Source organism: Argiope bruennichi, chromosome 6 (assembly GCF_947563725.1).
Source record: "Argiope bruennichi chromosome 6, qqArgBrue1.1, whole genome shotgun sequence".
NCBI lineage: Eukaryota > Metazoa > Arthropoda > Arachnida > Araneae > Araneidae > Argiope > Argiope bruennichi.
The window spans coordinates 60,290,676-60,307,414 of record NC_079156.1 but is presented as its reverse complement, the minus strand read 5'-3'; the positions used below and the strand labels follow the sequence as shown (position 1 = coordinate 60,307,414).

Sequence of the window (16,739 nt, the reverse complement as noted above, 5' to 3'; positions counted from 1 at the left end):
CGGTCAAATGACGAGGACGACACCTTAGCTGGTATCCTCTTTCCAGAATTCCACACCACACTAGCCGGAGGACGTTTGGCCCCGATGGATGTAATGTGCACCAGACCCGTTTATACAACGGTTCTTCGATGAAATCGGGTCTCGAACCTGAAACCCTGCGGTTCCGAAGCTCAGATCTTATCACCAGGCCACCATGGCCCCTGACAATTATAAATTCGTTACAAAGTAGAATCTCGATTATCGGCTCAGAATAGGATTACAATCCTCTCGGGTAATCGGAAATTATAATAATAAAAACTAATTCTTAAACCATAAATTTTTTTTTAAAAAAAGTTATTAAAATTCTTTATAAGAGAAAGAAAACTGATATTCGGTACATCAACAATTTGAAACACCAGGAGTTGTCTTTTCGAAACTTTCTTGCATATTCTTCAATAAATGTATTATCCTTTTGCTTCATTATTAAAATTATAGATCTCGAACAAGACTGGATATGGATCGAGTGCTAAGAATTTTATTTTCAGAATCTCGCACATGAGAGTTTTGTGCTTCGTAGTACATCGAAAAAAATCGAATATTCATTTAGTGCTCCTTTTTCTACGACCGCCTAAAACCAAATCTAATTCAGAGCTGTAATTTTCGTCACAAGATCACATACAAAACATTTATTTAAATCGTTGCATTTTTTGAGTTAATGCTTTTACATGTCTATGAATGTACAGACTAACCAAGCGATTAACTCCTCGTAAGATTTAGTTGAAATTTCGAGATGGATTTAAACTTTAGACGCTAAATCCGTGTATCCAATTTCATTCATCAAGTCCTTGACATTTTTAATTAAAATGTAATCTATACAGTGGCAATCAGACAACCAGATTTTCTATGAATGAATTTCTTTCAAATTTTGATAGAATTCTAAGAATGAGTGTGAAGTTTATATGACAAATCGTTTTTTATCTTGTGAGAACATAATGTGGGAATTTTGAAGCCTCAAAAGGCGAAGGCAGAAAAGAAAAGGCATGGGTCGTAAGAAATTATCGCCCGGAGAAACAGAAAGAAGAAAACGGGAATCAATGCGAAACAGCGAGAGAAGGTATCGAGAGGCATTATATATATATACTTTTCGATAGGTATACAAAATTTTTCTTAATAATCTTTCTAAAAACGTTTTGGAGTTCCAACGGTTTTAAAATAGAGAGAAAAAAAACATTGTTTTTTAAAAAAGTTAACGATTGCGCAGTGGTTATTCTTATGATCATTCCAAACCAGTTTAAACTCAATATTCGCAAAAAAAAAAAAAAAAATAACAAGAGAAAAAAAAGTTTTGAAGCTCGAACGATCTTGATATGGGGAAAAAAAACAACAAAATAAACCATCGTTTTTCTAAATACCAAAGCATGCATAATCTGATAGTCACGTGATTGTTTAAACTGGTTTTTTTCACAGAAAAAAAATTTTGGCCTCGAGAAAAAAAAATTTTTAAAACTCGATTGATTTTGAGATGTTGAAAAACCTTTGCTTTTCTAAATGTTGGTGATTTCCGAAATATGAGCCATGTCAAAACATGTTTTTCTGTCAGATTTATACCACGTGACTTAATAATGTTCTCACAGGATAACCAGAAATTTCCGATAGAAGATTTCAAATTTTTAAATAATTTCTTATGTAATTATTGTGTTCACATAATTCCAAAAATGTATTTTTCAAATTCATGGAAGTCTGAAAAGAGGAGATAAATAAAAATCTCGAATTCACATTTTTTGACAACGACAGCATTTTCAAAAATAAATCACTAGGTATTAAGACTTCTTTAAAAGCTTATTAATTTTTAAGTATTTTACATATATTTAAAGAAATATTAATTCGTTTTAATAAGAAGATTTATGAATGGTTCAAAATTCATAGTTTCTTCGCAATTTCCTAATGAAAGAAAATCCCCCCTTCCGTTCAAAATGCGAAACTTTCAGCTACTTATAGTTGCTATTTTTTACATGAAAATGCATGGAATTTGTTAACATCGCTGTTAAATAAAGTATGCGCTTAAGAATGGAACCGCGTTTCTTCCTTTTTTTTATTAAGTAATTTTTAGACTGCAAAATGTGAATTTAATAGAATTAATCTATTACAAATCATTGCACATGAAAATTAAAAAATATGTGTACCACGAAATGAAAATGGAAGTGAAAATCCTGCTACAGAGTTAATGTACAAAAATAGCAAATGTTGTATCACGATTTTAATACTGGCAAAAATACGCGATTAAATGGCTTGATGAAATAATGAAATAAAACCATTGTTTCAGATTGAGTATGAAAATTTGAAAATTTACTCATATAAAATTAAGAAAAAAAGTATTGAAATTGGCATCATTAAAAAGGTACTTTTTTTTTGTTCCGATTTATTTTTGATATATAACTATATTTTAAAGCGTTTTTAATAACTTATTTATTTAATTGTTGTTATTTTTGTAAAAAAATAATAAAATCAAAAATTTTTCCAGAGATTCCTTTTATTTTAAATAATAATAAAAGCCTTCTATTTTTTTAAACAAAAGACAGATTCTTGCAATTCAAAAATTTAATTGCTTTTTAATATAGCGCTTTCAGTTACTTCTTTTCACTGGTTGATTATTTCTAGCTGTTCGTAAATCCAGAATGGCAGAATAAAATTAAAAGATCTAAATTCAATTTGAAATGAGAATCTTTAGAATCAACATTTTAAATATACAGAATGCGCAGGAGCATTTATTCTAAGGACATTAGATGAAAGTATTTATTAAATTAAGAAATAAAAACATATGAAAGGAATTCGAAGCATTCGTGGAATTTCACAGTCTGTCTAGAAGATCGTTTGTTAGTACTTTACTATGCATGAAAGACTAAATATATTTGGAATATCACAATTTCTAATGCCCCCAAGCTATCATTTTTAAGATGGAGAAATAGGATTGATTGAAAATTTCGAATAAACAATTTTGTAGAAAATCCATGATGGATAACTATATATTTCGAAAGATGTGCATAATTAGAATATATTTTGCAGAGAGTTGGACCATGTAGAAATGATGAAAATGCAAGGTAGAGGAATTTTCTTAATTCAGGAATATAAATATTTTCAATTATGTGCAGGACAGATCAGTTACAAAGAGTTCTTATAATTAGATTAAAGGTATTTTTCAATTATATGGTGAAGCACAATTAATTTATGGTTAGTAAGATTTCAATAAAAGTTTGTCAGATTCAAAAATCGGAATTAATAAAATGTGCGCTAAAAAGCAAGGAATTGATATATATTTTTAAAACATAAACACAAACAATGAATGTAAATTGATAAATCAGGTATGCAGCGAAAGTTGCTTAATTCGATGCAACCAATGTCAGAATAAATATTTTATTGATCTAAAAACTGGAATTGAAAATGAAATTGACAATTAAATTTTAAACTTACATATACAATAGTCAATCTAAATATTGTAAAGGTTGGCTAAATCAAAACAGATGAATTACAATAAAAGTTCGAATTAAAAAAAAATAATGATTGCAATAAGAGATAACGATAAAATTTTAAAACTTAAAAAAGGTAGCAAATATTTATCTTAATCGTCCTAATAAATAATTTATATTAAACAAATAGTGATTATAATAAACAAGTAAATTATAATGAAATTTTTTTTAATAATTTCAAATTTAATAATTTATATAAATCTTTTATAAACAACACGCGCCATCTTGATTTCAACAATTGCACTATAAACTTCAAAATAATTCACATTTAACGTGTTTTCTGTTGTTTTTTTAAATGAGAAAATGATTAGATGCATTTTATTACTCTAATGCTCAGGATACATAAAGGACATTTAAAACTAGTCATCACGTATGTTTGTTGAAGATTCCAGTTATAATCGTATTTAATAAACAAAAACATTTTTTAAACTTTTATTCAAAATGAGTCAAACTAATTAGTATGATATACGATATTTTAGAATTATGATTACAAGAAATTCAAGGGATCAAAGAAATATAAATATTGACGATTTTAAATTAAAAATTTATGGACTAGCTTATTGTCCCTGTATGATGATCAAACCTTCCAGTGACGCTGTACATGCATACATAGAAGTGTTTAATATTTTTGTTTTATTTGAATAACTGATGAAAGACAAGACTTGAAAAAAAAATGAGTTTTAAAACAAGAAAAATCTTACCTTAGGATACCTGAACCTTCTGAATTGAGGATAAAGATTCGTGACATCATGGTAGTCACCATACTTGGGCAAGTTGATGAAATCCACAGCTGAATCATTGAAGCAGGCATAAGCTATTTTTGTTCCATCATCCGACCACCAGATGGCATTGTTTGATTGTAGGATTTCCTCTGTAACAGATAAAAATGCTTGGATATAATATTGAGGTTTGATTTATTGCTACAATGTGTGTTAGATTATTTGGATTAAAATAGATGCAACAATTTCATCTTATCTGTATAACACAACGACAATATTCTGTTGGTAGGTTACAAAAAAAAAATCTGAGGGTAAACTTTTTTACCAGAGGAAGAAAAATTTAAATTTTTAACTGACTTTTGTTTTTAATTTCTTCCATACGATAGTGTAGTAATCATGAGCTTTCACAACGTGAAGGGCAAAATCGGCTATATACTGCTAAATCAATCATTTTATGGTGGACTGATTGATTAGATTGTCAATTTGAAGATTCCGTTCCGTTTTGAAGTTTTATGATGGTTATTATTGGGCGGAGTAATTTTGATGCATGATCGGATTATGAAGACATCATTTCCCAAATCTGGGCTCAGAATATAGCCGTGGAAATGGAAGAATATATCCTTGGGTATGGAAATTTTCTAGATGGGTTTGGATATCAATAAAAAGTACCAAATTGGATGGAAATATGATGAATTAAGCTGCGATATTATAAGTCGTTTATTTTAAATGCAAAATCAGATATATTTTTAATATTTAGTTAATTAATTTCATAAGAAATAAAAGGAAATACAAATTATTCCTTTAAATTTCCATAATTGCCAACCATCAATTGGGTCAAAATTAAATTTACCCCAAGATTCGACCATGTGATTCTCTACATATATTATGTAGAGTATATTGCAAATTTGAAAATATATAACATATACTAAGTACTCTTTTATAAATACATCATTTTGTCTTGATTATATAGATTATATTTCGCTTAGTATTCAAAATAGAGATTTCACGCAAGTACCCCGTGAAATTCTTTTAAGTTTTTTTAAAAAAGAAGACTAAATAAGTAAAGTCATAAAAATAGATTTAAAAAAACTAATTTATGCAATTCTTTTACCTAACTGGTTTCGATCAAAATTTCTCTTTTTTTTTTTATCAAACAATCCTATATAGATGGAACGACTGCTCAAATGTGATCAAAATTACGGTAACATTTTATTTCCACAATACAAAATATGTCTAAGGTTTGGGGGGGGGGATCTATGACCCCATTGACTTCCCCTATTCCTCGTTAGATGTTAAATCCCTTTCAACTCAGACAAGAGCATAAAGACACCTGATATTCTTAAAAGTATTCAATTAATATTTGTCTTTTAAGTTATTGGAAACTTTGACTTAATTACAGATTCAAAGATAAAAAATATCTGCAATTCGATGCATGAGTCAGACATGCTATTGTATGCAAAGGTTTAAATATATAAAAACACAATGGAAATGAGTAGAATAAGCAAATTAATAATCCATCATCTATGATTGGTTAAATGAAGAATTTTCTCCAGATATGATTAGTTTTACATTATTTCCTGATAGATCAGAATTTCCCAATCTGCGAAAGATGCCAATCCGTTACGAAAAATCAATTTCCGCTCTTTCAATGTTTCGTCAAATGTTTAATCGCATGATTTTCTTCCACTGTTAAAAACGAAAGAAAAACGAAGAATTATATTTAATATCCGAGTACTTTACAAAACGAATAAAAAAGCTGGAGCTACAATACCACGAAATTTAAAAAATTAAGTTTCTAATAATATTATGATGTTATGGGATTGGCTTCCATTAAAAAGGATTTAGAACACAACATATGCAAAACAATTAAAATAACTCAGTTTTAATGTCCGCAATTTGGCAGAATCATGGATATATATATCTAAACGATTCGACTGATATTGAATCTAACCACTACCACCCGCGAACCACCTTGTTGCCATAGACGACTAGTAATGAAATAATATTACTTCAAAATGAAAATTTCATATTCCTTAATCCCAGTATTTAAAGACTGGGTAAAATACAAGTTAATTCAAGAACTAAGTAAAATATTTCTTAAGTTGTTTACTACAATTTAAACAAATAATTTAATAAATTACTAAACTATAAGTTAGGCCGCGGTGGCCTGGTGGTAAGGTCTGGGCTTGTGAGCCGTAGGGTTTCAGGTTCGTAACCCGATTTCACCGAAGAACCGTCGTGTAAGGGGGTCTGTTGCACATTAAATCCGTCATACCAAACGTCCTCCCGTTGGTGAGGTGAGGTGTGGTGTGGTGTGGAGAGAGGGGTGCCAGCTCAGGTGTCGTCCTCGTCATCTGACCGCGGTTCAAAATTACGAGGTCCGTCCCAAAATAGCCCTAGTGTTGCTTTACAACGGGACGTTAATATAACTAAACTAAACTAAAGTTTTTTACTTAATGCTTTTATTTAGCAAAAAAGATAGAAAAAAAAAAACGATATTTTAAAAGTTTTTATTTTTTATTTTTAACTGATTTATTTCTATTTCATAGATATTTTCACTTTATTTTATGCAAAAATTCAAAAATATAAGCGCTTTATGCTACTTTTGTTTTTCAGAGATTCATCAGGAATTTAATTATGTACCTCAATCAATACAAAATACCGGTATATGTTAGATTTGTAAACTGATTGAGAAGGGCAAGAAAAATTTTCATCAAAAATAAAATGAAACTTGAAAATCATAAGAAATTCAAAAGGCATGAAGCGATTTAAGATGATGTGGTACAAGAAGCAACTCTGAATTAGATACCTTAACAAATCTTCCTTCTAATAATTTTATGCATTTTGCATTAAACCACGTGAAGTCTCAACGAATTAACGAAATGAGTTCTTCTGTTGACGCAATGCGCGGAAAAATCATTGCGCATCGCATTTGTGGACTCTCCATTAACTCAAAGAACAAAGAATGAATGATTCTTGGAAGACTAAATTTCGAAAATGAAACTTCGTTTTCTAATTTACGAAAATCCACTATTTAAGATTATTAGTTATTTTGTTTTATAAAGTCGATAATAAATTCGAAATGAGATTAGTTCACTTTCAACAAACATTTCTAGAATTGCTTCAGGGCCTTTCATAACGTCCACTGACATCAAAGTGAATTTTCATGTTATTTTACGAAATATTCAGCTTTTCAAAAATTAATCCTGCGAGTAAATAATGCGGGAAAAATTGTAAAATGATCTAATAAAAAAAATGAAGAAGGCGAAGTTTTGAAAGGAATTGCATCGTTTAAAGTATTTTGGAAATTTGATACTTCTCAAAAGTGACACAGATGAAATTCCGTGGAAGTTCAGAAGCATAGTTGCTATGGAAACGGCGTCAGCAGAAAGATGATATGTTTGTCGAGCCTTAAACCCATTAAAACTTTGTTGTTTATGATGATTCTCTATGCAAAATTGTTTCAAAATTCAACCCATTCAATTGGTATATTTGTTTATTTCAGTGAAACGTGATTTCTTATAAATTAATAACTTCATTTCTGCTATGTACAGTATGGGATATGTAAACACAAAACAATACACTGTTCCTTTAGCGAGTTCACAAATTGTACAGACTAAGTCTATGGCAAAGGATACCGACGTGCTCTGATTGGTTTAAGCCTTGGCGTCTTTTTGGCAATGTTTTGCACTCATAATAGTGCAGTTTTCACTTATTTGGCTCAAACTTTGTACCTTTCATTCGTTTTATGGAAGAAACGAGTGAATATCAACACGAACTAATTTTTATTAATATAATTGTTTTCTCTAAATATTACTAGTAATACTACTAATACTAATTATTATTAATAATAATAAATATTACCAATAATACTAGTAATACAAGTAACTAATGTTGTTTATGCACAGAAGTATAAAAACTGTATGAAAGTAATTACTGAACATATGATGCAGCAATTAAATAATTTTTATTTTTCTATGATTTTCATGCCTTTATTAGATAATTTATGCAGTCATTGAAACTTGTTACTGAACGTTTGTTACTTTCCCATCAACTACATATGGGGAGATGATTACTTAATGTCCAAAACGTATAAATATGTAAGCTTTAACGGAATATGTGATTTCGTAGCTAATTTTTTTAGTTATATCAAAATAATATTAAGAAGAAACACATACAAAAAATATTTTTAATAAATTGTAATTTTTATATTTCCTGAATTTAGGTTTCAGGATTTGATCTTTTCTGCTGTTTATGTGTTCCAGATTAATATTACATGTAAACCGTAAAAAATAGGAGGGGGGGGGGATACATTTGCAAATTGTATTTATTTTTATAAAAATATATTTCGGTATGGCATCTTTTTGGCAAAATATTGCCAAAAGGATGCCAAGGCTTAAACCAATCAGAGCACGTCAGTATCCTTTGCCATAGACTTAGTCTGTACAATTTGCGAACTCGCATTGCTTTAAAGTTGGATTATGATAAAGTTATTAGTTTTTTATAAAAGTTAAAGTTATTAGTGATTATTAGTTCTTGGATTATGATAAATTTAAAGGTTCAAATCTTAATATGAAATATTTTAATATTTTATCACGATGATGCTTTCTGATTAATTTTTATTTAGATTATTTCTGAAATTAAATTACAGCAACGATAACGGGCATATATATATATATATATATATATATATATATATAATTTGTTGGAAACAAAACTGATATCACCAAAAATTTAGTTTTTAGAAATTTTAAAATGGGGTTAAAATATAGTAATATATTTAGTGCGATAATAGATTTTCAAGCTGGAAAAGAAAACCGTTTAAATTCTGATTAATTTATAAAAAAATGCCTAATTGAAAATTTGGAAAAATACCCCATTTTTCCAAGAAGTAAGTATCTATCAAATATGATAACATTATGTTCAAAGATCTGTCTTGTAGAGCATTTTGCACGACTTTCATGTTGCATGACGTAATGCCAGCCTGTAAACATTATCAAGTTAAAAGAAAAATGAGCTTTTTAACAACTAAGCATATTTAACTAGACGTTTTTCATTTTACTAAAGGCGAAATTTGGTAATCGATTTAAATTCATTTTCTAATGTACTACATTCATTTTATGGTGTATTTTCAGATAGTTTCCGATATCCTGAGACTTATATAATCTCCATGATAATATACTGTTTTGGAACGAGATTTAAACCTAAATTATCCATTAATAGAATAATTTAATTAAATTTTGATGCCATAACACAAGTGCCATCTGGTAATGAACGAAGAACAACTGGTTTAAGATTCCTTAACATTTTTTAATAATGAATACTACAGTAAAAATTTAAATGATGGCTATGATTAAAATTTAAAAATTCCTCCTGTTTCTACCCTACTCAAAGTGTGTTTTAAATTCTGTGTTATTAAGAATTAATATATTTTCGTTATTGTAATACAATTAACAAACCTTGAATAAAAACTACAGAAATGTTCTCCCCTCAACTTTCTTATTTATTTGCATCATTTTAATAAATAAACAACAATTAAGAAAATATTCTATAAATTTAAAATACTTGCAAAATCAAATAGCCAGTCCCCAGTTCTAATCATTAGTTCAATTTCGACTAATTTTATTTCATATGAAAAGCTTATAGCCCTTAAATTTGTTATCAATGACCATTCACTGCCCACTTTAATTTCGGAAGAAATCACAAAAACACTATTTCATGGCACATTCTCAATTTAGAAAATTTGTGACACAGTTCCCCAGCCATAATAATTGAACCGATTTCAAAATTTCTTATTTTATTTGGTTGTGAATAACCGATACATCCACCATGAGAAATATAACCAAATAAAAACTTTAATGGAGATCCAAGCTTAACAACTGGGCTGATTTCGCCAACTTTATAAGCTAATTAACTTCTCCAGTTTATATGTTTAATTAATCAATTTGAATGCTCTATATTTATTGTGCAAGCATAATTTGAGAAATAGATTTTTCATTTGGTGTAAAAAGATGTAATTCATCAAATTTGGTTCACATAATTAAATTAATGCCATAAATATGGTGGACTAACAGCTGGTCAACATAGGTTGCCAATTTTTAATAAAACTATGATGTTAGTCATTAAGAAAAATGCAAGAGTCAAACTTGCAATAAAGAATTACTCTGTCAGCAGGATAATTTTAGAAAGAATCAAAAAGAAAAATCATTTCTAGAAAAACCGCAACCGCAAACCAATTCCAAGAGTATTTAAATTTAGAATAAACTTCGCTGTAAATATTTCGGTCCCCACAATTTCTTGCTACACACATGCGTCAGGATGAAAAAACTTATTTACAAAATATCCTCTAAAACTGAACTAAAACAAAGAAAATACGTATCCGCGCGAAAGGAAACTAATAATCTAGTCGTCTTTGGTGACTTACTGGTTTGCATGATTTATTTAATTTCAATTAATCTTCTGTTGCATAACCTAATGTTCATGATTCTCTTAAAAACATATTTTTAAACATCAGCGACAAGAATTAAAGAAGTGTAATAGTCTTGAAATTGTTCTGTTTATTTTATATACGAACTTTTATAGTTGTGTGGAATTCCATTAAAAATTTAATTGACTCTTTTCAAATTGCATTTCGTTTTTTACAGTAACACAATTTCATTTTTTGATTTCTCGTTTTCAAACTCAAATAAATTAACTGGACCTGTCTTCCTTAGGTTTCAACGATGGAATAAATTCATGGAATTAACGAAACGATGAAAACAGTTTGAATTTCACTGGAGTAATTATATCTGTTGTTGAAAATGTGCAAACAATGTTTTTAAAAATGTAATATTCAGAAAAAAATATACTACAAATAAATTAGTTTCATTAAAGAAAAAAAAACTTTTAAATTTAAAATGGTGTGAAGTTTATTTTTGCGCAACGATATTTTTCAACATTATTTAAAGAAAATGGTCAAAAATTTCATAGAATCTTATCCTTCACAGTTTATTTGTACCAAATTTGTGACTCTAGGTCAAAAGTAATGAATACAATTTATAGGGATGAATATAACTTATTCTGGAGTAGATATCTTGTTAATTTGCAAGGGAAGGCATTTACTTTTAGAGAACTCTGAATAGAATCACAGGAATGGAAAATATTTAAGTTGTGATTTTTAAAACAAATTTACCGGTTGAAAGCTATTTTTTTAGCTAGAATTTTAATATCATAGTTATCAAATTTGTATACTGTAAGTTACAAAATTTTTAAAATACTTTTATTTGATTTAACCATTGTACATAAGCTTTGGGAATAAATTATTCTAACCACGAAATTTGCTTTACGCCTGCTGTAATGTTTTGTTCCTGTCTCTGCAAATTCTGCCAAAATGTCAAGATATAAACATTTACGAAAACATTTTACGAAAGCAACAAATTTCCCACAATGCCGACCCAAGGAGTAGTTGTAACCGTTTGTATCGATGAAACTGTCACTAGTGAACAAAATTGTGACGTGTTGGCAAGTAGTTTTATTTCGTTCATTCAAATCGAACCCAATTTCGGTTCGATTTTTTCTTTTTTTTTTTTTTTTTTTGCAAACTGGAGCTAGACCACATCGCATATCCAGCATGTTTTATCTGCTGGAAGAACACTTTCAGAATCATGCGATTTTCTGAGGTATCCGGATCACACAGTAATGGACATAAACTATACGCACTATTCTCCTGATCTCAATCCGTGTGACTTTTTTCTGTGGGAGAAATCTTAAAGACAAAGCTTATTCGAAGAATTCCAAAGCTGTTTCTGAGCTGCAGTGACGATTCAAAGACAATAAAGGTCATTTAGGAACCAACATTTCAGTCTGTAATGCAACATTTTGTCCTGCGTATGCGTCACGCTATTGCATTTGATGGCAAACATATTGAACTTGTGGTTTCATAAATTTATAATATATATATATATATATATATATATATATATATATATATATATATATATATATATATATATATATGTAATTGGAATAAAAAATATTTACTCACCCTTTCTTGTCTTTTCATTTTATTTTTGAGGCACCTGTACATGCATATTAAGTTTTTTTGTTCTGGAAAAACTTGTAAACCAGCATTTTATTGTGATAAGGCACCCAATTCTGGGATTTCTCCACGAAATAAAAAGTTTCAAATGCTTTTAACCATGAGCTATTATTTTAACTGGATGAAACCGGTTCTGAAATTATTCAAACAACTAATACTAATATTCTTTGTTTGTTCTGTTGGAAATGGAATAATTCATTTTTATTCGAAAAATATTAATAAAATTCCGGAACTTTTCTAACATAAAGTATAACTAAACTTAATCTTAATAAATTATTCTGCGTGCATAATTCTAAAATGATCTCTATGCTGAAACATTCACTGACTGAATTAAAATCATAGCTGATTATAAATTCGAAATAAATTACTTATTCTAATCTGAAACATTTAATCCCTTCAAGCATTATTAGCCACGAAATGATTCGTTTAGTTCTCTCTCTCCATTTTTTTTTTGTAATTAAAATAAATGTTTCGAGAAGTCTTTTAACTGCCAACCGTTAAATGGCGCATAATACTTTGACAACCTTCAAAACGCTTCCAGCAAAAAATTAAATCACCTTAGCTTCTACTTGCGTCGATTTGATTTAGAGAGAATTTTTATAAATGATTCGCTTTTGCATCGAGGTCGAAATTCAAGCTTTGGGGAAGAATATTTTATTTTTCTGAACGATGTGATTGCATTAGGATTCTGTTGTTAAAAGAACAGATTTATCCAAATTGAGTTATGTGTCACGTGATTTAAAGAAAACGATGCCAATTGGCGGTAATTATTCTAAAAATGTTTGTAAAATTCTTCTAAATAAATGGCGCCAACAAACAAAATGCTGGCAGAGTTTTGTTTTATCAAATTTCGCTGTCCTATTTGGCACAGAATTCCTTTCCTGAAGTTTATTTTCTTTGAAGAAAATTGTTTTTTTTTAAAGTCTTTAAATGATTTATTTTAAAAGCTGTATTGAAGAATGTGTTTGTTTATTTCAAATGAATGTTTGCTTGACATAGAAAATAGTTAATTTGTTTTAAAGACATTTAAAAGGAGGGTTTTTTTTTACAGCTTAGCATCGTTCTTGGGAATTCTTATTTTTGAAGTCATTTGTACACGTCCTCTTTAGTACTTAGTCCCTCTAGCAGTTATAAAAAGTATTAAATGTCTAATTTTCTGGTTGTTAGCTCCAACAGTAAGCCATAAATATGAACAGGTTCAGTTATATTAACCACCTGTTTTAAAGCAATAAACACTAGGGCTATTTTGGGATGGACCTCTTAATTTTGGACCTCGGTTAGATGACGAGGACGACACCTAAGCTGGCACTCTCCTCTCCAAGCTTCCGCATCCCACCAGCGGGAGGGCGTTTGGCCTCGACGGAACGCCAGACTCGTTTACATGACGGCTCTTCGGTGGTCATCAGGTCACGAACCTGAAACCCTCCGGTTCCAAAGCCGAGAACTTACCACCCATACCCAAATATAAATATAAAAAGGAATCTTTGTTTTATGTTCTTTCATACAAATCTACAGTTTTTGCTTAATCTTGCTTAAAGGTAACATACGTGTTCTAAAAAAAAAGTTGGTTATTGCTATCTTTTTATAAAAAAGGGCTTTAAAATGTATGCTAATTAAAAATAATCGATTAGCGTTTTTTTCTTTATATGTTCCGAAAAGTCATCACACAAAAATGATTATAACAATGTTTGAAAATTAAAAAAAAAAATTACCTGTTAAAAGGACATCAATTTTATTTCCATCCAGTTTTTCCTCTACTTTTTATAAGGATTTTATATACAGTTTGATACATAATCTGAGGCATTTTTTAGTATCAGTGTAAACACCTTTTTGACTGACACTCGCATATATAAATTATTTTGTCAGAGCTAGACTAATGTTGCAAATACACGCACTCAACACCGAGAGCAAGCATATGCGTCAATGTATTAAGAACAGCAAAAGCGAATGATGTGAATTAAATAACTAAGAAATGAGGCAATGAACCTTTGTACACCCCCCCCCCCTCCCTTTCCCGAAATTAAAACAATTATTCACCGATAATCTATATGTTAATCTACTTAAAGTATTTTGTGATATATGAATATTTAATGTTATTGTAAAAACGTAATTTTAATTCGGTACAGCCTGTAAGTTGACATCAGTTGTCCCGAAGGGTCGTTAACAATTTTTAATAATATCTCGCATTTAAAAAAAAGATATATATTTTTTTAACAAAGTAATACTTCCTCTCTAGGCAAAAAATGCGTACGATAATTAATTTTAATAGTGAAAATATAGATCTTTTCTTGCTTCCCTAGCTTCCAACATCAAATCATACACACAATACTAAGGGAAAAAAGAAAAAAAAAAGCACCACAGTTTCTTCATATACATATTGTTACAAAATTTTTTTCTGCTACAAATACCGTCAATTAATCGTAATAACGCAGCGCATTTAATCGCTAATTCAGCAGCTTGCTTGCTGTATAATCCTCTCAAATCTTTTACTTGTCGGCGACTCCGATTCTCACACACGACTTCCTCGCAGCTTCAGAATACCTGTCTTTTATAGTTCCGGGAGACGGGGCTAGAATCTTCAGACCAATCAGGACGTCTCTGGGTGTATCTCGGTTCCTACCGGATGGATCGTGAAACTTCCCGAACTTTCCAGCAGGATCCATTTAGTCGCCAAACTCTCCAAATTCGTCGCCAAGTTGCCAAATGGTCGCCAAGCTCTCAGGTCATTGACGCGGCAGCCCCTCAGCACAGATCTTACAACAGTCTTTCTCACGATGACACTATTCGTGCCGGGTAGCAAAATTACAGATTTGTAACATTATGCATTCATAAATATATTTCAAATAGAGGTTACCTTTGTTATCATTAACCAAATTATTTTATATTAGATTTTTTAACTGCATCCTCATCTATTATGTTATGATGACAAAAGCAATAATCACAGAATTCTTGTGTTTTTTCCCATACATACATCTTTTTACGTATTATTAATGCAGATAATTTTTCTATAATATTTCGAAGGAGAAGATCATTGTAAATGGCTTTATATTATTATTATTTCTTATATATTTGTAAATTTCTGTACACAGTTTTTTTCTTCAGTAAATATTTTGGAATTTAATAAAATTCTCGTAACATGCCCATCAAATCGTTCATGACCAGAATGCTACAGATACGAGGATATGAAACGGCTTTCTGCTCTGTAATAACGCAATGAATTACAAAAGCAATGAGATACACCAGGAAAGAATACATCAGATAAAGTGTGCAACAGAACTTTAACAGAATGTAATGCATAGCAAGGCAGTGCCACAGATGTTTGTATTGTTTCTTATGGCAAGTGCTTTGAACACCAATTCTCCAAGCTATTTTTCGGGAGAAAGAGTAGGATGATAGATTTTTATATTGTTACAAAGTTTTTTTCTACAAATACCGCCAATCAATCGTAATAACGCAGAGCATTTAATCGCTAGTTCAGCAGCTTGCTTGCTGTGTAATCCTCTAAAATCTGTTACTTGTCGGCGACTCCTACTACTCTCACACACGACTTCCCTGCAGCTTCAGAATGCCTGTCTTTTATAGTTCCGGGAGGCGGGGCTAGAATCTTCCAGACCAATCAGAGCGTATCTGAGTATATCTTGGTTCCTACTGGATGGATCGTGAAACTTCTCGAACTTTCCAGTATGATCTATTTTGTCACCAAAATTGCCAAATTCATCCCCAAGCCGCCAAAGGCTCGTCAAGTTTGTCGCCAATCTCTGAGATTATTGACGCGGCACCCGTTCAGCATGCACAGGACAGATCTTACAACGGTTTTTCCCACGATGACACTATTCGTGCTGAGAAGCAAAATTACAGATTTGTAACAATATGCTTAGGTTGGTCTCCGTCCTGTAAGAGAAAGATTGTGTTGTGCAGCCTCATTAGGTCTTTCCCAATGACTTCTGTCTAGGACGGAGTATGATATACTGTAGTAGATTTTCCAACTCTTACTTTAGGTACTCCAAAATTTGCTATTACGAGTAGTACCGCGAATATGCCCTACTTCATCTCCGTTTTTGTTAGGTTAGATATGATTTGCAATGCAATTCTATTGCTTTGTCATAATGAATTTATATTCCCTTAGACTAAACTTTTATATTCTTTTATCTGCAAGATCCTTTGTTTTACTTAATTCTATGACAAAGAGACCTCTGTAGCGGTCATATCTTGTGTTTGCGGCTTGATATTCAATTGTAAAATTAAATCGTTTCTCTTTGCTTGATTTATATTAAAGTATTTTCAAAAGACATCTTGTATATTAAAAAAACATTCTACAAATAACAAATTTTACCTTCAATATCTGAAATATTTCTTTAAAGTACGAAGCACATTGGTGGAGCTCTCTGAGAGACAGTCTTGCGGAAGGCCATGGGATCAAAATATTAATGCATTTATGTC

At 30.3% G+C, this 16,739-nt stretch overlaps 1 protein-coding gene across 3 annotated transcripts in view; it reads right to left on the bottom strand.

Moving 5' to 3' along the window:
- Positions 1 to 16,739, bottom strand: part of LOC129972751 (inactive dipeptidyl peptidase 10-like) — a 471,231-nt gene that overhangs the window by 56,659 nt on the left and 397,833 nt on the right. For all 3 annotated transcript variants that reach the window (XM_056087000.1, XM_056086999.1, XM_056087001.1), the window contains one exon: positions 4,205 to 4,374. In XM_056087000.1, the coding sequence (XP_055942975.1) occupies positions 4,205 to 4,374 (170 nt within the window). The remainder of the gene's footprint in view (positions 1 to 4,204; positions 4,375 to 16,739) is intronic.